We start from the raw sequence: 23,254 nt of genomic DNA on the forward strand, positions 1-23,254 counted from the left end.
GGCGTAAACGCACCGCTGGGCTTCATGCCGCTAGCGACGAAATCCTCGTTGTGCTGGTTGGAGATTTAAACATGGAAGCTTCATGGCTCAATGAACCCTAGTCGTACTACGTAATCGAGCGGTTTGGGTCTGGGTTCGTGGGTTACACAGTCAGTAAGATGCCTGCCTAGACGGGGAATGGAAACGGACAGCCACATGTTTGTCCGCTAGAATAAAGCTTGAGGCCTTCCAGGTTTTAACTCGCTATGGCACGGACGCATATGCAGCTCGCTTGGAGGAAGCAGAGCGGGAATTTCAGAAGGGTCGGCCCGAATAGAAGTGCGAATGGGCACGAGGACTATGCGAAGCCGCTGCCGCCTTGCTTGGAGCCTCAGGTTCCAGCTCGTCGAGTAACTGCGAATCCCTCCCGGATGAAGAGAAACTTGCCCGCTGCCCGCTTGGAGCGCCTACGCGACGCAGTATTACTTGTTCAGCGAAAAAGAGCTTTCAGAGCCGACATATTCGACAGTGTCTTTCACTTCTAAGCACGCGCACATAACCGGTTGCTGGTTTATGCGTGCACGGGTTTGGAGTAGAGAAGGGGGTGGGGGGGGGGGTCGTGCCCGCGCAGCTTGATTGATTGTAGGGTTTAACGCACCGACGCAGCGCTATAGATTTCATGCTCTTACTGATTACATGCCCATTGTGCCGGCGGGAAGTTTAAACGTGAACGTCAAACGGCCCAATGCGACCTGTCCGGTGCCCACAGTAGTCGAGCGAATTGGGTTGGTGTGTTACCCAAACAGTAATATGCCGACGACGCGGGAGGGAAACAGACAGCATAGATAGAGCAGCGCTAAGGCGGCACAAAGTGAACAGCGACAAACACTGACAACCGTTTATTTTTCGAACGAAAGAATATTTATGGGGGAACAAAATCAGCATGGCTATCTGTGTGCGCACTGCGGCACGCGGAAAACCGATAAAACAGGCAGTGAAAGCTCGTATCCAACACGGACTGGGTCTTAGGTAAAAAACGACCTTCTTCTGTCTCGCCAAATAAGCTATTTCTTTGTCGAGCAGGACCATGGACGGTGTGATTATGGCGATCCGCTGCTATGAATGGAGAATGTCTCGCATATCTCACGTGTGCGCTGGCCTTTGCGTAACGCACAGCTAAACGAGTAAACGAGTTTCCCGTTTCCCGTAAACGAGTTTCCCGCTGTTTTAGTAGCGTGACTACATGAGACGACGATCACGACGACGACGTTTACGACAACGACGACGACAGGAGACGCCAACAGCCCCAGCCCCTAGGAGGCTTCGGCCCTAAATTGCTCACCTGTATTTCATGCGCGGGCCCGGTGACGATAACGCCGTCTCGAGCAATGTGCAGCGCAGAGAAGGTCGCCTCGGAGGCCCTGAGCTTCCACAGGTTGATCAGGTCATTGTGCTCCAGCTGGACCATCTCGTTCAGGCACACACCCCGGGAATACGTCTCGGCGAACCACTGCGACCAATGGTGCTCTCTCACAGCCCAGTCCGCCAATGTACGCATTTCAGCATCGCTCGAAAAAGCGGAAGCGTCGGCGTCGAGTTTCAATGCAGTCCAAAACAACCCGAATGTAACACACACATGGCGATATTGTAGAAACATGCTTACTGCTTAGCGGTTCATCAGGCCCTGACGAATATATCCTAGCCCCAAAATTATGTTTTGAAGGGAGTGTGTGTGTGTGTGTGTGTGTGTGCGGGGGGGGGGGGGGGCGTTCAACGCGCTTAAACTGCACCTGGATTATATAAGGCGCGTCTTAGTGATTGGCCATGGGTTGCTCTAGACCACCTGAGATCTTTAACGTGAGCCGGAATATCGCCACATGAGTGCTTCCGTTTTTCGCCTCTCACCGCAGAAAGCCGCGGCGTCTGTGTTCAGACCAGCGTCCTTGGGCACAGCAGAACAACGCCGGCTGCTAAACTGGGGCATATAGTAAGTACAGCAAAACCTCGTTGATTCGAACCGCAAGGGGAGTCCATCTGAGTTCAAATTAATCAAAGTTCGAACTAAACAAGGTGAATAATAACAGTATACCGCGATAGGGACGCGAACGAGCTCGACTACTGGCGAAAAAGTCTGCAACGCCGATACGCCGCGCTACCTGAACTGGATATTGAACAGCCAGAAAGTTCGCCATGTGGTACAGCGCTTGTACCTAATTAGGGCAGTCACGAACGTTGTGGGTGCGGGAGGATGTTGAATCTCCCGCCGGGTATGCCCCGATAACTGCCACCATCATCATTGTGGACAGATTCCCCGTGCAATGGAAGTGATCATACCCGTTTCGGGCAGCCATGACATCGGTCTCGCTTCCAACGCCCTCAAGTTAGAATAAATTACACGTCTAGGAAATGTCTTTAAGAGATTACGTTTTTCGGACAGCAAGAGTACAAAACTTGCAAGGTACAAATTCTAGCAATCTTGCACTTACCCTGTTGTATCCGCACTTGAGCAGCGGAATTATAGCCGCCTCCTCCTTATCGGCTAATCTGAAAAGCATGACAAACACAGAATGACATGCGGCGGGTGCCCCAAGTTGTTGACTTGTTCGTTGACATTTTACAAAGGTAATATTTGCCGCTGCACGCAACTTCGACTAAATGCGAATTAAAATACTTGATTCATGTCTAAAATTGTATGCATTCAAGCATGGCCTACGTGGAGCGAAGTTGCAGCGAAAAAAAAACCCGGACCATCTCTACTAACGTGAAACCTGGTGAGGGGCGAAGCATGCAGTGTATAAGTTTATTCTTGGCGCCTTGGGATTTTTTGCCGACGGTGATGAAACCGTTTGGGGGTGAAGGTATACAGCTTTGCTGTAAAATTTTCTTGTCTTTGAAGCACGAAGCTCTAGTGCGAGACGTAAACGAGTGTCCCGGTGTTTTTTTTTTATTATGCGTCATGAAGCGCTCCAGCGCGAGGCGTATACGAGTGCCCCAGTGTTTTTAACGCAAAGCTTTCTAGCTCAGCCAGCCAATGGTTCTTTCGTGGCGTGCGGGACAACAAACTCTTAACGCGACGGAGGCGGCGACAGGGGGAGGGAGGGGGCGGAGGGTTTACCTCACTGAGCCCACCAGAGATGGCGCCGCGAATTTACCCAGCGTTCCACGCGCGGGAGTGCCTGCTCGCCGGCTGCGGCGTCGACAGTACGACTTTGTCGTCTGCTTTAGCGGCGGTTATTTTGGGCCTGTTTTGGTGCAGCCTCGCGTCCATTGGGCGGTGCCTTCGCACGGCTCGATTAACTTGTTCGACAGCACCTCCAGGGTAACCCGCACCCGACGGAATTAAGTGGTCGTACGGCAAACATACGTTAAGTATTGGTTTGCAGGGCGGGAAAACAAAATCTACAAACCCCATACAGACATCTGGCCGCTAGAGAAACGCCACCTCTTGCGCACTGCTTGCCACGAATGAAACTCCGTTTTCTTTATTGGTGATTACCAATTCGGTTGTGTTTTCAGAGGTATTACAAAAGGCGAAAGTAGCAACAGGTTCTGATAAATAGAAATGATAAAAATTCCCCCAGCTCTCTCGCAATTCTCAAACTTACTAAACTAACTAGTTTAATTCGGTATAAATGGGAATCACTAAGCTCACATACCGAATTGTTTCGGTGCCTGCGCTTGTGCCGCGCGGTGGTGTAGCCCCTAGTTAGCACATCAGGATGGCTAGGTTCAGCTGTCTCCCCTTTCGAAAGACGCCCTTCTCCGTTTTCTCTCTCCCGACTCACGGCCGGGCTACAGCGTTGGGAACGCCGCCCCCGCGAATTCCAGGTAACGGCTGGCAGAATCTCTGGTTTCACTCTTTGTAGAGCCACATGTGTTTAAAACTTTGCTTTCCAACCACATTCACAGCGTGGATTGGAGCCAAATTTTTTAGTACGCGTTACGAAGCGCTCCAGCGCGACGCGTAAACAAGTGTCCCGGTGTTTTTTTTTTTTTTTTTTTTTTTTTTTTTTTTTTTTTTTTTAGTATGCGCTATGTTCTAGCGCGAGGCGCAAACGACTTTCCCGGTGTTTTAGTGACGTGACTACATGAGACGACGATTACGACGACAGGAGACCAACAGCCCCAGCCCCGAAGGGAATTCGCCCCTAAAATGGCGAACGCCCCCGTACGCCGGACGACCGCGGCGACGACAAACAGGCAATTTGTCGGCGAACTAGCATCTCCCCTAAATACATAGACAAGAGTATTCTTCCCTCCGTAGTAGTGTGAACTGGAATACGTGGGGTCTAGGCGGGCGACGAGTACGGACCGCGTCCCGGCGGATGTGGTCGGCGAGCGGCGTTCGTTGACGAAATTCGATCCATGTGGGCCGCACTTTACAAAGGAAGACCGGCGACATACCGTGCAGCAAGATAAACACGACGTCACAGTGCTGTTAAGCCGCGAGAATACGAGTAAGCAGTCTCTGAAAAGCGGACAGGCTTATTTCGTTTAGCTCGTGTTTCAGTTTCGGTTCTGTCGCATCGGGACACATTTGCAACTCCATCAAAATACAGACTACTTATGCGTCAACAAGTGCGGGCGCGGGTGAATTACCACTACCGCGTGCGGTTACACCTCTCCTCCAATCACGCATTCTAAAGGTGCCGATGAGACGTTTAACGGACGAGTTGTTACCCTAATGGTCTCAAAACACGTTGCGCCCCAATACCTTTAAAGGGACCCTGCAACACTTCTTTCAACTTTTTTTTTTTGAAATCTTAAATGCTTGCAGAACGTAGTCACCCAACACACCCGGTACTTAGATTAGGGGGTTGCAAAGTGCCTCAGAAAAAATTACTGCTCTATGATGATGATGGTTGGTGTTTAATGGCGCAAGGCCGACGAGGGCAAAGAGCGCCAGAAAAGTTATTTAATGAAAACAAGTGATTACCACAAAAGGTAGGTATAAAATGTGTAAACTGGACATAGTAAGATCAATAAAGATAATGGTGATGGCTGGTGTATAGGGCCAGATGTGATTACGCATGATAGGAAATGAGGTTTAAAAACTTAACATCTGACAAATATTTAAAAACGCGTTTCACAGAAACCATGGCATCGTCACCTAGAAACAGAGATGGGTGTAGGGGAATATGTTGTCTGTAGAGTTCTCTGAAGTGTTTGTGTCGTGTTGTGTCAAGTGCCTTGCATTGTATGAGTATGTCGACTACGGATAGGCCCTCCCCAAACCTGCTACACAGGGGTCTTGGAGATCCCGTGAGCAGGTGAGAGTGCGTTACATGCGTATGGCCTATCCGTAACCTAGCTAAGGTAACTTCAATGCGCCTGTTGTGTGAGTCAGTAGTGTATTGTCCCAGGTGTGGTTTTATTACATGTAGTTTGTTGTCTGTCTGTTCGCTCCAGTCTGCTTGCCAAGTTTTACGGAGTTGTTGTCTAATGTGTGGCTTGAGGTCTGTGTAAGGTAGTGTTGCCATGTCGACTGTGTTTCGGAGTGCAGCATTGGCGGCCATTTCATCCGCCACTTCATTACCGCCAATGCCAGAGTGGCCTGGCACCCAACACACAGTCACCCCAAGGTTTGAAGAATAAGCTACCATAATCGTTTTGAAGACAAGATTAATGACATGGTTTTTTGATGACTTTCCGGATGATAATGCACGGACGACGCTCAACGAATCTGTATAAATGACGGATGTAGGAATATGATGTTCAACTATGTGACTTACAACCAGAAATATGCCATATGCTTCTGCCGTAAAAATACTTGTATTAACATTCATTGTTCTACATGCTTCGAAATTGGGACCATGCGCAGCACAAGACACTGCAGTGAACGTTTTAGATGCATCTCTGAAAAACTCTGCAGCCCTGTATTTATTCTGCAGATGCATGAAATGCTGCAAAATCCCACTTCTTGGTGTCCTGTTCTTATTGTATTGTACGAAAGAAAAGTCACATGCCACAGGACGAAGATGCCATGGTGCTACAAGATCAGTGTGAGATGATTTGAATGTGTCTAAGAGGGAGACGTCATGAATGGTCACCTCGTCCCTCACTCTCTGCGAGAAAGGAACAGGAATGGATGGGCGGTTTAAAAAGAGTTTAGTTGTGGACGTATCATTAAAAACCGGTTTAAAGGGATGGTTATTCATTGATGAGATTTTGGAGGCAAATAGGAGGTCAACATAAGTTCGCTGGTACGCTAAGCACCATTTGTCGCACTCTGCATAAAGACTGTGGACAGGACTGGTACGGAACGCCCCACAAGACAGGCGAAGCCCCAAGTGAAGCACTGGGTCGAGCATTTTAAGTGCTGTTTTTGTGGCTGACCCATACACGACGCTTCCGTAGTCCAACCGTGACCCTACCAACGCGGCATAAAGTCGAAGCAGGAGTTGTTTGTCTGCACCGTACGATTGGTGAGACAGGACTTTTAGAATATTCATTGTTTTTAGGCATTTTTGTTTGAGTCGTTTTATGTGGGGTATGAATGAGAGTTTCTCGTCAAACACCACACCCAAAAACTTGTGTTCTCTTTTTACTGGAATCGAGTCACCAAAGAGTTTTACGTCGGGATCGGGCAGGATGCCCCGCCTTTTTGAGAATACAACGCAGGTACTTTTAGAAGGATTAAGTTTGAATCCATTTTCATCTGCCCAGCGAGAAAGTTTATTTACCCCAAGCTGGACCTGACGTTCACAAATGGATATGTTACATGATTTGAAAGATATTTGAACGTCATCAACATACATCAAGCAGGATATGGTTGGCGGCAGTGCCTTTCGGAGAGAGTTCATCTTCACTATAAACAAGGTGCAGCTCAATACGCCACCTTGAGGCACGCCATTCTCCTGCACGTGAACATTTGAAAGTGCCGAACCGACCCTGACACGAAATGTTCGTTCAGAAAGATAACTTGAAAGAGTATTCAGCATGTTACCTGTCACACCATAGGATTTTAGGTCTGCAAGAATGCCATAACGCCATGCCGTATCATAAGCTTTCTCGATATCAAAAAATACGGTCATGCAGTACTGTCTGTGTATAAAGGCATCCTTAATGTAAGATTCCAGTGCAACTAATTGATCGTTTGTGGATCGCCCTGCCCGGAAGCCTGCCTGGCAGCTCTCGAGAAGACCATTGTACTCAAGAAAGTACACGAGCCTACGGTTTATCATCTTCTCGAGGAGCTTGCACAGGCAGCTTGTCAAAGCAATGGGCCGGTAACTGGAAGGAGAGGAAGAGTCCTTCCCTTCTTTTAGGAAAGCCACTACTATGGCCTCCCTCCAAGAGCGAGGAATGTGCCCCGAAAGCCAAATCTTGTTATATAGGTGGAGGAGTGTTCGAAGAGTGTCTGAGTGTAGGTGCTGTATCATTGTATATGTGATGTTGTCTGGGCCTGGAGCTGAGGATTTACAAGTGCTCAGAGCGGTCCTCAGCTCATGAAGTGAAAACTCCGAGTTATAAGAGGAGGTTGACTTATCATTATCAAGTAAAGACTTCTTTTCAGCCAAGTGTTTGTGTTTCATGAAAGTGCTAGTGTAGTGTGCTGAACTGGACACGTGTTGGAAGTGTTGTGCGAGTGTGTTAGCCTGGTCTTCCAGTTTGTCCCCTGTTGTACTAACCAGGGGCAGGCTGTGTGTCTGTTGTCCTTTTAGTTTGCGTATTCGTGTCCAGACTTTGCGAGAGTCAGTGTAAGAGTTTATGGATGTTACGAATGAGCGCCAACTCTCTCGTTTTGCCTCACGGCGCACACGTTTTCCCATCGCCTTAGCCCTTTTGAACAATAAAAGGTTTCCCGACGTGGGGTACCGACGGAGGATACCCCACGCCTTGTTCTGGGCCTCTCGCGCCAGCCTACAGTCTTCATTCCACCACGGCCTCCGCTCGTTGCGCGGGGCACCAGAGGCGTGGGGAATGGACCTTTCGGCGGCGTCGAGGATGTGCGCCGTGAGGAGTTGTGCGGCTTCATCTACGTGTAGGTGTGCTATGGATGTGTGGTGTAGTTTTGATGTCTCTGTAAATGTGTTCCAGTTAGCTCGTGCTTCATTGAACCTATTATGGGAAGATGAACTGCTTGGGCCTTTACCTATGTATGTGAGTGAGGTGGGGAAGTGGTCACTGCCATATGGGTCAGTTCCCACACCCCACTCGAGAAGAGGAAAGAGAACTGCGGAGCCAATAGCCAAGTCAAGACATGAGTATGTGTTGTGTCCTATGTTATGGTATGTAGGCTGTTTATTGTTGAAAAGGCATGCTCCAGAAGATGTCAGGAATTTCTCTATCAGGCGACCTCGGGCATCCGTTCTGGAAGAGCCCCAAAGAGAGTTGTGAGCATTAAGGTCGCCTGTAAGGATGTATGGTTCGGGCAGCTGGTCAACCAGCGCCTCGAAGTCGGAGCTCGTAAGTGCAACATCAGGAGGAATGTATATGGAGCATACCGTTATCAACCTATTATATATTATTGAGCGAACGGCTACAGCCTCAAAGAAAGTGTTCAAGGTGACAGGGTGGCATGCTAAGGATTTGCGGGCGATTATGGCAACACCGCCAGAAGAGTGTGTGCAGCCATCCCTGTCTTTCCTGTATACCAGGTAACTATTCAAGAAATTTGTGTGTTTGGAATTCAGATGTGTTTCCTGGACACACATTATACTTGGCTGATTGGCATGCAGAATCTCATGCACGTCGTCAAGATTATTCAGAAGGCCTCTGCAGTTCCATTGAACTATGTTTTCTCTTCCCATTATGATGTGTTAGAGCTACTGGAGTGTGACTATTTATGTAGGGTCTTTCGGGGCTTGCACTCTTGGGAGGGGTTTTCTGACCTTCTCTACTGACCTGGACGTCGCAGCCCGTTCCTTCCGCTGCGATGAAAGCCGCAAGGGCTCGACGTCCATGTCGTCATCTGAAGGCAAGGGGGTGCCCAGCGGGCTGGGCCCCCTTGACGTGGTACCCTTTCGGGTGTTCCTTGCCTGCGCTGCCAGTGCCGACGGCGTGGGGAGAACGCCAGATGGCACAGGCAGTGAGGCGGAGGAGGGGGTCGCTGCGACTGCCTCCGTCTCCATCTCGTCCGGGCCCTCGCGTGTGCTTCGGGCCGGTGGAGAGGGGGAAACGGTGGGTGCAGCAGCATCACCACCGGACGTGGATGCCACCACAGCCGCTGCTGGCTCAGCGAGCGGTGCGGAGGCGGGTTGGGCTGCCAGAGGCAACCCTGGGGGGGGGGGGGGGGGGGGGGGGACCAAGTCCGACTCGCGGTACTGGGTCCCCGCCGAAACCATACGCCGCTCCGCCCCCCGGCGAGCTGCGTCGACGTACCTCCCCAGGGGAAAAGAGGCGAACCTCTTTCGCGCCTCGGGGAAGGTGATGTTTTCTGTTACCTTTATGTTAATGATTTTTTTCTCTAGTTGAAACTTTTCACAGGCGTGAGAGTATGCTGCATGTGGACCCTGGCAATTCGGGCAGGTAAGGTTGGACATGTTGTTTTGCCACGACAGGAGTTGGTACCGTGCCCGAACCTCTGGCACTTGAAACAGCACCGCGGGTTCGGGATGTATGGCCGGACAGAACAACGGATGAAACCTGCGTTGATATGCTCGGGCAGTGTGCAGCGGTCGAAGGTCAGAATCAGATGTTTGGTGGCTATTTCTTTGTTATCTCTCCTAATGACGATGCGCCTTACTGCTGTCACGCCTTGATCTTTTAGGCCTTCAAGCAGATCGATCTCTGTCTCGGTAAGGAGGTCTGGCTCAGATATCACACCCTGGGAGCTGTTGAGGCTGCGGTGGGGTGTGACTCTGACATCCAGGTCTGCCATGCGGGTTTGGTGCATGAGAGTTGTGGCTTGCTTCTGTGAGTTAACCTCAACTAGGACCTCGCCAGTTCTTAGTTTTTTAGCATTGTATGTGTTGCCTAGGATAGATTCAAGAAACTTGGATACAAGGAATACAGATTGTGAGGAAAGAGGCTTGGATTTGTCAACCGATTCAACTATCAAAAAACGTGGGTAGTTGTCAGGGTTCGGTGAGTTGATGGCAGGAAGAGGTGGAAAAGATTCTTCGGTGCGGACCCTTTTCAAGGTCCGATCATGTTTGGGGGGTGGGGGGGGGGGGGGTTTACGATTTACCATATGGCATGTAATAGAAGCAGGGGACGGGGGTACTTTCTTCTCAAACCTTGCCCTGATAGCCTGAGAGGTCCCGGAGCTCCCTGCCTGGTAGACAGACAGGGAGCCCATCCGCCGGAGCTTGACCTGGGCTCCGACGGCCACCGTTTGAGGCTTCTACCCTTCACCTTTAAACACATCACCACGGTAGGTTACAGTTTATTTTGGGGGCTCGGGGTCCGCGGTGTCGCCAACACCGTCACCATGAATACTCAAGGTGCCCCGTGCGGGGAATTACTGCTCTATGTTCATCAGATAATTTGTAAACTCGCTTAAAAGATTTTTCTCTCTTTCCGTGTCTTGACGTCCTTCGACGGCTCGAATTACGTCACTAAGGCCATGTAGCGGCTGTTGGCCGGTTTTCCTTCAGTTTCAGCAATGAACGCCTTTCGATGGCAACTTAAAAAAAAAGCCACAAAAACAAAGCAGAAATGGAAGGCGTATCCGATGCGATGAGAAAATCACGCAGTGCCGCTCCGTGCTGGCACTAACTATAGCTTTCGCAGTGGTTCCAGACGCGAAGGAAAGAGTAAAATCGCTTATCGAAAGTGTTGCCGGGTTCCTGTAATTTCTCACCACCAGGGCCAGTATTTAGCAAAGGCGCCCATCACATATTTCCTTTATCTCCGATGCCCTTGGGGGATGAAAATTATTGCTGCTCGGTTTCTAGATGTCTGACGAAAAGTTATAGAGTGCGAATTAATACACACTACGAATTCTGTCGAGATTGTACGACATAACGGAAATATCGCACGCCTCACAGCTACTAACAGAGGAGAGGTTGTACTCACCCTTTCTTTACGATAGCGACAATGCACGAGAATTGGCTGCCCCGGAAGCCTCGCAGAGTTCTGTGGGAGAGAGGCAAAGAGAACAGATTTGCACGAAGCCTGACACCTAAAACTTTGCAATGGCACTTTTTTTAACAAACAAGTTTTTAACGTGAAAGCTATCGTGAAAGCCAGTGGGACCGATGGCGTTCTGACAGAAAACTAATGCGTTTCCCCATAGACCGGTTCATCGACCGAAAAGCTCTGATAAAATCTCTGAACACACGGCGCGTGCGTGAAACCGGGCTTCCATTGTGCCAAAACGGTTACTTGAAAATCGCGAGAAAGTAACGGTTCTAGATCGGACAATACATGTATCGATCATGAAGAAGGGGTAAAACAGTATATCTTTAACTCGTAAACCACTATTCATTTAGGTCTCGTTCGTAGATGCGTTTACTCAGTGCGCGAAAAATCGTCGCATGGGTTAATTCGTTCTTCGTTTTCGATTTGGGTCTTTGAAGATTTGAAGATCGAATGGACGCACTTTTAGCGAAGTTTGGACGCGCTTTTAGATAAGGTTTTGACGAACTTCAGACGCAGTTTCGATGTCAGAAAGCTTTCGCGCTTCTCTCAGCTCTCTTTAGGAAATGATGGTAAAGTTTTTTGCATGCAGGTCATGAGGAAGTTATTGCATGTTTATTAAAACAAGCACATTAGCTCCAGTTGCTGTTTCAGTATATTATTGTTATTTTGGGGCGAGTAAACGAAAAGAGCTACTACTACAAAGCGTTGCACGAACTCTTGACGTTTTGGTTGTACATTTGATATACATAGATAACGTATGCAGAAGTGACAGTGACTAGTTTATGCAGTCTAAAGCGCTTCACACCGGGGAACGTAAGTTTCTGCTGCAGAGATCAAAATTTCCAATGTTTACTGCTGCCATTACGTCGGTCCGCCTGGAATCCAGCGGAGCATTAGAAGCAGCTCTGCGCCGTAGCATCAATGTGATGGCTCTCTTTTACAGGGGCCAGAGAACTCTTTCCCCGGGGCCGATAAATCGACCATCCATCTGACTCGAAACTTTTTTTTTACGTTAACCATCTAAACGCTGTATACTGCGTGCCTTTCATGCAAGAACTAAGCACATGCCATTATTCCTTGAGTCTAAGATAAAAGCACAATAGTCTGTTCCGGGAACGTTAATGCACTGGTCTTGAATTTTCAACACGTTCTTTTCGCGCAACACGCAGGAAGAAAGTTTTCCCGACACTCCGTGGTGCCTAGGGCGTTTTGCTCGTAAAACAAGAGCCGGGCTAAGGAAAAACCGCCTCTAGCGACAGCCGGGTTGCCCTCCAAGCGCGTCTCGGTAAAATCCCTGGTTCCATCGCTGACGTCTTCCTTAGAGGAGCTAAACGAGCCAGTTCCGCTGAGCGGGCATAAAATCGTTCGCAGCGGAGAGCGCAGCAATTAGGTACGTACGTGACAACGGGAAACCACTATTGAAAAATAAATCTTCGAATACCAACTACAGTAGACGATCTGCTAACTATAAGGCGTTTTTCCTACCACCTCAAAATGTTCTGCGTTCGTATGTCGATACAGGGACAATGGATCTGGGCTAAGCTCCCGCAATCGACCGGAAAATGAATACAATGCTCGACTGCAGTCACTCAGAGTTCCCATTTAACTTCCCCGAGCCAGGCAGATGCGTCGTGATCATTTCTCGCCAAGATTCTTAACATTATAGGCCACAGGGAGACTTCTCGGCTGCCTGCTTCCCCAATTGCAGAATATGTTTTACGGGATTATGAGAATGTCATATAGGATTATTGTTTAGTGCAACGTTTTGCTCGGCGGCTGGTGTTTCTGCTGGACAAGGGCGATCAAGCGCCGACTCCAACACCACTCGCTTTGGCACCCGGCGTACGGGTCCTGCTGAAATAGGCACGTGACAACGGGACACCACTATTGAAAAATACCTCTTCGAATACCAACCAGACGATCTGCAGATCAAAATGGCCATTAGCTGAGACTTTTCGTCATAAGAACAGCCATAAATAGCTGGTACGTTTTGCAACGTTGTTCTGGTCATTTTCACAGCCCAAACGCATCGCGGGTACGCAGCGCCAAACATATGTATTTGGTCATTTGACGTTGTTTAGTGGTTATATATCTAAAGACAGGCTCTTAAGCCCCGATTTTTTATTTCAAGCAATACTGCGTTTTCTTCCTGTTTTCTTGAAATTTAGGTACCAATGAGCCCGCAAACAAAAAATAGAGCTGGTAGTGCAAGTATTAACTGATCTATTTAATCTAATTATTCTGGCAATTAAATTTTTATTTTGAGCAGAAACGTTTTTTTTTTTTTTTTGCATGTTTTCCTAAATTTTATGACCCCATGAGCCTACAAAAAAAGGAGCTTCGTAGTGCAGGTATTTATATAGATTTACAAGATTGGGAATAAAACTAGTAACTCCGGTTTTTTAGCCTCAATGTGGCAATTTTGTCTTAACCGAAGCTGCTGCTTCTTTGTAGCGTCCAGCTCGGCCTAAACCACAAAAACGGTGATATCTACCACAATAAGCATCCCTGAAGAACAATTCACCAGAAAACTAGCAGTTTTGGTTTCGTTCTCTGTGCGCTATGCATAGTACATTTATATTGTGGCGTCAATTGACACCGCCAAGGCCGAAAGGGCTACGAACTTCGAGCCCCGTTTGTGTAATGGAGGTCCGGACCAACCGGTTTGCTCGCACGAAATGCCGAGTCATCCCCAAGGAACTCTAATCGCTAAGCTAATGTTATCCGGAGTTTATTTGCTCCCAGCGAGCGTCCACCAGGCGTGGAGGTTTACTCCCGGAATGATCTCATCTGAGCGAGCCCCGCAAGCACGGAGTTGCTGCTACGTTGTAGCCTTCGTGGGATCGCTGAGCTATTATACCATTGACGTTACATCAGCCGCGGTGCCCTCCTAACGTGCGCGTTAACAGTTATCTTGTATGCGTTGACTTGGCAGTGCTTGTTTCTAGTACAGTGTACTAGAACGTATAGGTGTGTCGTTCGGGGGAAAAACCAATGGATAGCGCGGGTCCATTTTCAAATTGTATGGAGCGCAGGCGTTCCCCAGAGAACTCCTGTTGCAGCCAGCGCCATCTACAAGTTTTTAAATCAAAATAAACAGTTATTTGACGGTTTTTATAGAACTTTATATCATGGAATAAAGAAACAAAACTATTAGGGTGATGGATAAGGACTAATTTTACAAAGCTTCTAAAACCAACTGGTAAGCAGCAGCCGCCAGGGGCGCTGCTTACAGCAGGAGTTCCTCAGCAGACGTTTTCATCGCAAAAGGGACCCCGCATAATCGGCCCCGAACGACACACCTCTCTCTCCTAGTACACTGTAACAAGGTATAGCGTGAGGTGCCCTTAAAGGGACCACGAAGACAAAACACCTTTGCTCAATTGGAAAGGACTAGCCTTTGATAACTCACTCCGCTCCATTCCTCCCACAGAAGACATTTTCTTTTAACCGAAAAAAAAACGCGATGTTCAAATTTCGTCCCTCTACAGGGACTTAATAGGCGCAGGAGTGACGTAATATGGACCACAACTAAACAAGTAGTTATAAATGTGTTAGCTGCACGTTAGCGTTCAAGTGATACGATCAAACGAAACTAGACGCCCCACTACAATCACGCAGTGATGTATTGTGGCAGTGGCGGGGGCCGCCAATTTCACAAACAATATTCTGTGACGTCACAGAGGAATCACCGGAAAGTAGCTGAGGAGTCGCCACCACTTCGTCTGTTTTAGCGTCACTAAATAAGCTACGCTTAAAGGAGCCATGAAGAGAAAATGCAAGTTGGTTTTATTCGAAAGATTTCGTGTTTTATAGTGCCCTCAGCGCTTGTCCGGATACAAACGGTGCTTTATTCACTGAGAAATTAAACAATTTAGGTTAAAATTTTGATTTTCCCGCTCAATCGTGCGTTTTCGTGGTCCCAAGTGACATCACAGGAACCGACCGCTCTGCAGCCTAGAGTACCTTCATTCACGCATCCGCCGTACAGGGTAGAGACACGTAATGCTGGCGCCGCCCTGTTCGGTTGCTCGCTCGCCGCCGAAGCAAGTCATTGTGTCAAAACCGCGCTAAAATTATCGCCGCAACGCGGTTTACTGAAGAAGTTTGAATCATATTGTCTGTTTCGCGTTGCTAGGTCTCGTGGGAAACGAAAAGAATAACGCGTTGAGCCCGTTGGCCCAATTGCGGCGGCACGGGACAGTTCAAAGGTTGTCTCCACCCTGCACAGCGGTGTTGGTTTGTTCCCGCGTTTCTTTACGTTCCGTAACCTAGATGGCGCCACCATACCGTGGCAAGCGTTTGGTTTGGTTTTGCCCGCATTTAAACCTGGCTTGTTTTTGTTCTGGGAGAAAATATTCGTTCCCTGAAACAGTGCTCGCTCGACAAATGGGGTCACGTAAGACACCGTTGCTTGCGTCAATCGGCCAATGTCGTCTGAGACAACCCCAAGCCCCGTAGTGCTGTACAGCTAAACCACGCATGCTGTGCGCAGTACGAACAGCAGAACGCATCAGTACTTCTATGTTTACATGTGCTTTCGTAACTTCCACTGTTTGTCCCATCATTCTTATTGCTTTGTAAAGAATGTGCCTTTAATTTAAGCGCAAATCGCTCGTTCGTCTAGTTTGTAAGCTCTACCTAATTTGCGTCTGCTTCTGCCAGCCTCCGCCAATCGCAGAGCTTAGCTCATGTGACATCACAGGTTCTGTTGCGGGAAATGACCTGGTGGGTCGCATGACCATTCCCGTTTTTCCTAATTATGTAGCTTATTTGAGCGAAGTTTACGTTAAAAGTGGTGTCAGTATGATTCTAACGAGACAATCTTTTGAATGAACCAAACTTGTGTTTTCTCTTCATGGCTCCTTTAAGAGTACCGCCACTTCGTGCACCCGGAAGCATCTGGGGGCCATTTTGTTTCTGGCTTGCAGTGTTGCCACCTCTCCCAATGAAACCGCCACCGGTTGTGACGGGCAGCGTGTGACCGGCCGCTCTAGAGTCCGTGCAGCAGAGAGAGAGAGACACAGAGAGAGAGAGAGAGAGAGAGAGAGAGAGAGAGAGAGAGAGAGAGAGAGAGAGAGAGAGAGAGAGAGAGAGAGAGAGAGAGAGAGAGAGGCGCCCAGGAACATAATGGCTGCGCCCATATGTAAACAAATCTCACGTGGTGCCGACCGACCAATGAAAATCCTGACGGCACATAACAGTGAGAGAAAAGAGTGCCGGTACTCTAAAAGCCTTTATTTGGTGATGATAGTCTGAATTTCCTTTAATATCTACATTATTTGACGTTTGCGATAAAATTGGTGTGATTGTTATCGGCGAAAAGCATAGTTTTTAATGAACCAAAGCTTTGTTTCGTCTTCACGGCCCCTTTAAACGAGCTTCCTGGCAGCGCGAAAAAAGCGAATGAGCGGGACCTGCACAGGGTGGCGGGATCTATGTGGGTCTTGCTCCTCGCGTCGATGAAGACCAGGTGGGGCTGGCCGTTGAGGTAGCTCTCGACGGCTGCATCGGCGGTCGAGCTCACGCTGCACTTGTAGTGCATCTTGTCGGCCGCCCACTTGAGAGCTTTGTACTGCGCGTCCTCCTTGGCGAACACGAACAGCACCTGCGGAGACGAACACGTGGCCGCAGCCGCACCGGACCATTCATTACAAGAGAGTGCAAGACAAACGTTGCCGAGAAAATGGAGGGACGGCGTCTGCGTGCCGAGGGGTAGGAGACCGTAAGTACAAAGAGCCATTTGCAAACCGACTAGTGAAGAAAGAAGCAGGGGGTAATGAATTAGTAAGTGTTCTTACTGTTACGGCCATTACTATCAGCAGATCTTTTTTCTTTCTTTTTTTTTTGCCGCTGCAGAACGAAGGCCTCTTTTGATGACCACGAAATGTTCGAGTCCATTTTCCCCGTCTCAACCAATGGTGTGCGAACATTAGCGTTTCTCATTCCCTGTCCCCTATCATTTTTTCTCGCCTTGTGTACGTCCGCAGAACAGCCAGAACGCCTACCCAATACGGACACAAGTAAACCAAGGAACAGACTGTATGTAACTAGGCTACACGGAGACCATTTTTTTATCCCCGTGAAGGAATGTGCTGGCCATGACGAGAGTTAGTTTCGCTCAGTGCTTTACATTTATGCACGCATTAAGCCCGAGCGGTGACTGATATGCATCCGTAGTTTTCGTTCAGTTCCGTGTACGTATGAGTCTTTCCTTGCCAAGAGCGAGCAGTGCCTGTATGAAGGTAAGCGCCCAATTTGTCCCTCCGCACATTAAGAATTGCTTGTAGTGTTTTCTAATTGCTTATAACGCCCCTCACATAACGAAATAAACGCGTGGCACTGAATAAAGTGAAGTGGCTAGCTGGGCAAGTTGGTAGGTATTCAGAGTTTAAGAGTAGCGGGGCGCGACACAAATATTGGAAGACACGTAAGACGTGATAGCGTCATCGTATTTGGCGATGAAAAAGACTCTGAAGTGCGCCCCACACAGATATGTGGCCGCGCATGCTTCACACGTGTATGATGAGCGAGCGAGCGCTATGGCGCATTACACCTCAGCGCTGACGTCGTCGCACTCCCTATCGGCGCCCTCGAGAGGCGAAAACTAGAACCACTAAATAAGTTACGCTTAAGAGTAACGACACTAACGCATGCAGCAGCCATTTTCGTGCCTGACGCCATGGTTGTGGGACAATCTGCTACACCCGCACGTGTAGCATAGTGAAGAGAATAAAGCTACGGGCGTGCGACCTTCGCGAGCGACTCACCCTCGATGGCCAACAAGAACGGCAGCGCGGCCTCGTTCTAGATCACGGCACCTGACCCGTTCACCTTCTCACCGTCAGACTGGCCCCAATGGAAGAGACGTTTCCTCCGCTACCGGGCTGCTTCAGGGCTCAGCGATCGACCCAAAGAATGCCAGGTGGATGCACTGGTCTGCCTCATGGGACCCCAGGCAGAGGACATCTTCAATACCTTCAAGCTGACTACTGACGAACAGAAGAACTTCGACGCAGTGCTTAAGGGCTTCGCGGACTACTTCATACCTCGGCGAAACATCATCTACGAGCGGGCGAAATTCAACACCCGAGTCCAGCTGGATGGTGAGTCAGTCGAAGATTTCGCAACAGCCCTACACGCACTAGCAGATTCTTGTAACTACGGGGAGCTCCGCGAAGAGTTAATTCGAGACAGACTAGTCGTGGGCCTCAAGAACCATAAACTGTCGCAAACTCTGCAGCTTGATCCCAGCTTAGACCTAATGAAGGCGCTAACCATCGCTCGTCAGAATGAAGCAGTCCAACAGCAGCAGGCAGAACTCTTATCGGGCACGCCAAAGGAAGCTGTCAACCTCGACGCTCTGAAAGTACGGCGTAGTAGACCCGTTAAAGACCCAGTTGCAACGCCACCCCCAACCACACACCACCCGAGGCGTTTCAAGAAATCATGCGGCTGGTGTGGCAAAGAGCGTCACGTGAGGGCCATCTGTCCTGCCAAAGACTGCGTCTGCCAGAAGTGCGGGAAAAAGGGCCATTTCCAAACCGTCTGCCGCTCAACAAATGCTCTTCAGAACATCGAGCAGGAGCCAGGTTTCCTGGGCCTCATGGCGACGACGGCTTCATCCAGGTGGGAAGTCTCTCCCCTCGTCGAGTCCCAGACCCTGGTATTCAAAATCGACACGGGAGCGGATGAGACTGTTATCCCGGAGCGACAATTCCGACAGCTCTTCAAGCACGTCGTTCTGACTTCCCCCGACCGGAGGCTTCAGGGTCCAGATGGAAAGACTCTGCGCATCTCGGGACTGGCAAGGCTTCATTTCAAGCTCAACGGCCGAGAAAGCGTGGAAAAAGTCTACATCTTACCTCGTCTACGCACCGCCCTACTTGGAAAACCAGCCATCACCAACCTTGGTTTGTTCCCGTCAGTGAGCAATGTGTCGGTACCACTTCCACCGTACGAGCAGACCAGGGCAGAGCTTCAGCGAATGTGCTTGGAAACCTTCTCAGAGCTGATTCGAGAGCGCTATCTTAGTCCCGAAGAAATGAGCTACCCCTACGGTTACAACCAACCGTCGAAGCAGGACATCGAGCACCGCCCTCCCGAGTACATCGCGGACCCGATTCTGTTCCGGCTATCGACACCGCCCTGGACTCCCCGTGGCGGCCCCCTCCTACCCTCGCGGCAAGCAACGCCCGAGCGCTGGAAATTTCCGCAACTTCCCCCAGCAGCTTCCGTGCCACAACCGGCGCAGCGCCCGCACCATCCGCGTGGCAGCCCTGCTGACAGGCGCCCGCGAGACCCTCGCGGGGAGACGAGCGATCCGTGGTACAACAATTTCGCCAACAACAGGGGTGAATCGCTGCTCGAACCTTCGGTCTCCTGGCTGCCTGACGGCGAGTTCTTTCGAACCACCAGCGCGCTGGAGCGGCCACCCGCGGCGGATACGGAGACGATGCTGGAAAATAGCGAAGAGGACCGTGCCGCCGTGCGAGGGGCATCCATTGCGCAGCAGCACAGACCATCAGAGCAGCAGCACAGACCATCGCGTATGAGGCAGTTTTCAGACTACACCCCGAGCAACGAGTCGCTGTCCGCATCGACCGAGGTTCTCCTTTCGGACCCGCAGCGAAGGCTAAGAAGCAGCAGCGAGGAGCCGCTCGCAGAAAACGCAGCGACGACACAAGCGGAGGCGACAGCTTTCACCAGGGCGACACGGACGAAAAGCGGATCGACCCCAAGTCCATACCATCGCTGCGGTAGATCCGGCCGAGCTGGAACCGTACAGCGGCGAGCCGGTCCAGAGAAGGCGGCTCCATCGGACTCCAAGCTGTAACCTTCCTTGAAAGGGGAGGATGTGGGACAATCTGCTACACCCGCACGTGTAGCATAGTGAAGAGAATAAAGCTCTCACGCCCCGCACCTCGCGCCATGACCTTGACGTCATGCGCGTGGTGCCGGGCAGGCATTCCTTCCAACAATGGTGGCCAGCTTTATGCGCCCTGTTGCGGCTGACATTAACGGACGGAATTGGTCCGGGCGCCGCTTGGCAACCATGACAGCTGTGTTTACTTTTCGCAGATTTAGAAATAGCGCGCCGGTGCGATGGAGAAGGCTCAGTTACGCTAGCGTAGCTTTTTTAGCGGCTCTAGGTTATGCTAGAGCCCCTAATTAAGCCACAGTTTTTAAGTGGCTATAGGTTACGCTAGGCCACTGTCGTTCTTTCCAAGCGGGAAGCGATGCAGGCGTTTTCCACCCTCGCGCGCCGGTTGAAACAGCCAATTACAGGGCAGCACGGAATCAATACTCTGTCTGGGGGCTTAAAAACTCACTCTCAACGTGTCATACAGCCGCAATGCACTCCGAAAATCCCGACTTACTGAAGAGCGCGCGCGCGCGGAAACAGAGGCACCAAAATGTCAGCGCCCGTGGGTTTTCCAGCGGTAAACAAATGTCACGTGACGCGGTTCGACCAATGGCCGCTGTCGGTGGCATTCAACAATGACAGAAAAGAGTGCCGATGCTCTGAAACCTGATAAAGTGGCTCTAGTGAAAACTGTCCTCTCCTGCTCGCACGCCACAAGTTGGGGCAGTGCCTTACGATCTCGGCGGTTGTGGAGGGCGCCGCAAGGTGGCGCTACTGGATTTTTCTGTCAAGGCCAACGCCGCCGACAACGCCGGCTTTTCTGCGACACGGTGCCCCTTAACGCTACGCGTTAACACGGCGTAAAAAGCAGGACGAGCGCTCGTCCTGTTTTTGTTGTGTTAGATCTGCCGCTTGAACTTTGAATAGAATCCCAGCCAACGCGAATTACAGGATTGCGTCGTGCAAACGTTTAACATTTACTCCGTTCGATTCAAACGTCCTTGGACAGGCAAGGGGCCCCATGCATCGGGTGACAGAGTTGGAGAAAAAGTAAGCTGTGCTTACCTTTACGCACGGTACTGTCAGATACATGGAGCCGAACTTGAGTCCCACTGTTCCTTGCTGCAAGGAGAAGGAAATAATGGCAGACGGTTTCACTGTGCCAGTCTCGGAACATCGCTAAATCCATCTTGAGGGGACAGATTTATTCACTTTTTTTAATAAATCTATAGTTGTGATTACTGAAACTTTATTTGCCCACGATTCCCGAAACTCCGATCAACGCCAACTACTGAAGCAATCAATACAGTCAGTGAAAAGACGTCATAAAGGAATCGAACCTCAACTGGTTTCCGCCGTGTGACGGAAAAAAGTGCCCTCGTTTTGCTCGTCACTTGTGAAGGAATCCTCCTTCGACCGTACCGTGACCAATAGTCCTTACTCCGGTGAGGTATACAGCGCAAAAAAAGAATTGACATTGTTCTCAAGAAATGCAATTATGAGCTCGCACTGTCCACGCCAATTTAATTTTTCCACCCGTTCTCATCGCATGCCGAACCCCTGGACATCTTTAGCCTCCTGCATTTAAACCACACGGTAAGAGCTCAGCAAGCGTATGTAAACATTTTAATTTCCCGTCGGTTCCTCTTCCTCCGTCTTTGCTTTGTCCTATGTTCCTGGTGCTGCTGTTTCGGAAGTGCCGACGGAGGTGTTTGTCGGACGGAAACTTACGTGCCCGCCACCGGCCGTTTCCGTGTCCCACCTATAAGTCCACCGTTTCCTTTTCGTTGAGTCCGCTATCAACGCCTATCGACATTCTTACTTTAAACAAATGGCCCGGAAGGAGCGGCGATACAAGAGGCGCGCTGAGCGGCAGCTTCTTGATTTTGGTTTGATTCTTGTTTTGTTTTCACATATACGCGCTCTCGTGGGCCCGTACATGTGAAAAGTGAACGGTCGGCATGTTTTATTCCTTAAAAAGGCCACGAAGACAAAATATAGGTTTGTTCTATTCAAAATGTTTTCTTTTATAGTGCCCTCAGCGCTTGCGCGACAGCAAACGATGCCTTATTAACTCAGTAAGTAAACAATTTGAGCCAGAATTTCAATTTCCCCGCTGCATCGTACGTTTCGTGACGTCAGCAATGACGCCTCAAGGCAGGTACCTGAAACGAAAGTTACTGTGTTAATTTTGTTACCGTTCACCTTCCTAGGTGGAGCTGCGATACCACTCAACACGACTCCTGCAGGAGTAACACGGAATTTCGAACGAAGGTACGAACTCCTTTATTGCGACCTACCTAATTATTAAATGTAAATAATAGTCGTAGCAATGATGTAGCCGTCATAGCGGCTAATTTTCACATACTTTGTTGCGGTATGGTTTCAGTAAAACAACGGTTACAGCCGTTTTCTGTAACCATATATATTCCTCCCGCAGGTGTCCTTGTACTGATAGCAGTCGGGAACTTTGTAACATCTACAAGTTTAATACGACTCAAATAATTATGGCAGTTAAACGGAACTCGACGTCACGACAGAGTAGTCGTCATAGCGGATAATTGGCACGCAATTCTTGTTGGTAAAAAGTTTAGACAAAACTATAGTGACAGTCGTTTTGTGCTTAGCATTCGCGATAAAGTTAGCTTTACAGCAAGGCATTTTTGCTCGCGCACACGAAAAATGCACAGACCCCCGGCTACATAAAAGCTTCGTTTTAAAAAGCGTCCACGGAGAAGCAGCTACCGCTCACCTCGAAGACGAGATGCTTGAGGGCCGTGTTGTACTTCGCGTCGGCTTCGTGCAGCGACAATCCCTGATGCGGCGGAGCCATTGCAAGCGCACGACACGGGGCTACCGCCGCTCGCTGACAGCCTGGCGGAAAACCGGCAAGGTGCCTGCTAAGCGAGCACCCGCGCACTGCTGTAGGCTGAGCTCCGGGCAGCTACCAGCCGCTGAAGCCTGCCGCGCTTCTCGTGCTCGACCCTGTAATCCTTTTCTTCTTCTGCCCCGCATGCAGCTTCGTTTGCCCTTCTTCTTCGGCTCATAATAGGTGACCGGTAAAAAGCGCAAAGGCTCATGGATACGTCGTCTGCTACCGCCACTTCCGGTTCGAGATCTCTTGTTCCCTCCCGTACGCCGGCGGCTTTCACGCGCGTGTGTGCGTGTTGTTTATTTGTCACAGAGTGCGTACCTTTCAGAGAAGCCCCTATTAGCATGAATCGTTGTTATTCATTGAAGCGCGACGCATGAGCGTTTGTGTGTGTGTGTGTGTGTGTGTGTGGAAACAGATAAACAACCCGCACACACGCGCGTGAAGGCCGCCGACGTACGGGAGGCCAGGAGAGCTCTCGAACCGGAAGTGACGGGGCTCCGCGGGAA

At 49.8% G+C, this 23,254-nt stretch overlaps 1 protein-coding gene across 1 annotated transcript in view; it reads right to left on the reverse strand.

The window, feature by feature from the left end:
- LOC144168504 (high affinity cAMP-specific and IBMX-insensitive 3',5'-cyclic phosphodiesterase 8B-like) overlaps positions 1–22,706 on the reverse strand; it is a 75,613-nt gene extending 52,907 nt beyond the window's left edge. Inside the window, exons 1-6 of the mRNA XM_077697473.1 lie at positions 22,626–22,706; positions 20,939–20,995; positions 16,425–16,615; positions 10,942–11,001; positions 2,466–2,523; positions 1,322–1,489 (exon numbers count right to left, since the gene is read on the reverse strand). Coding sequence (XP_077553599.1) covers positions 1,322–1,489; positions 2,466–2,523; positions 10,942–11,001; positions 16,425–16,615; positions 20,939–20,995; positions 22,626–22,706 — 615 coding nt within the window. The remainder of the gene's footprint in view (positions 1–1,321; positions 1,490–2,465; positions 2,524–10,941; positions 11,002–16,424; positions 16,616–20,938; positions 20,996–22,625) is intronic.
- Between the last annotated feature and the right edge of the window lie 548 nt (positions 22,707–23,254).

Source organism: Haemaphysalis longicornis, unplaced genomic scaffold, assembly GCF_048455015.1.
Source record: "Haemaphysalis longicornis isolate Haplotype H1 unplaced genomic scaffold, Haemaphysalis longicornis Haplotype H1 scaffold_2, whole genome shotgun sequence".
Classification (NCBI taxonomy): domain Eukaryota; kingdom Metazoa; phylum Arthropoda; class Arachnida; order Ixodida; family Ixodidae; genus Haemaphysalis; species Haemaphysalis longicornis.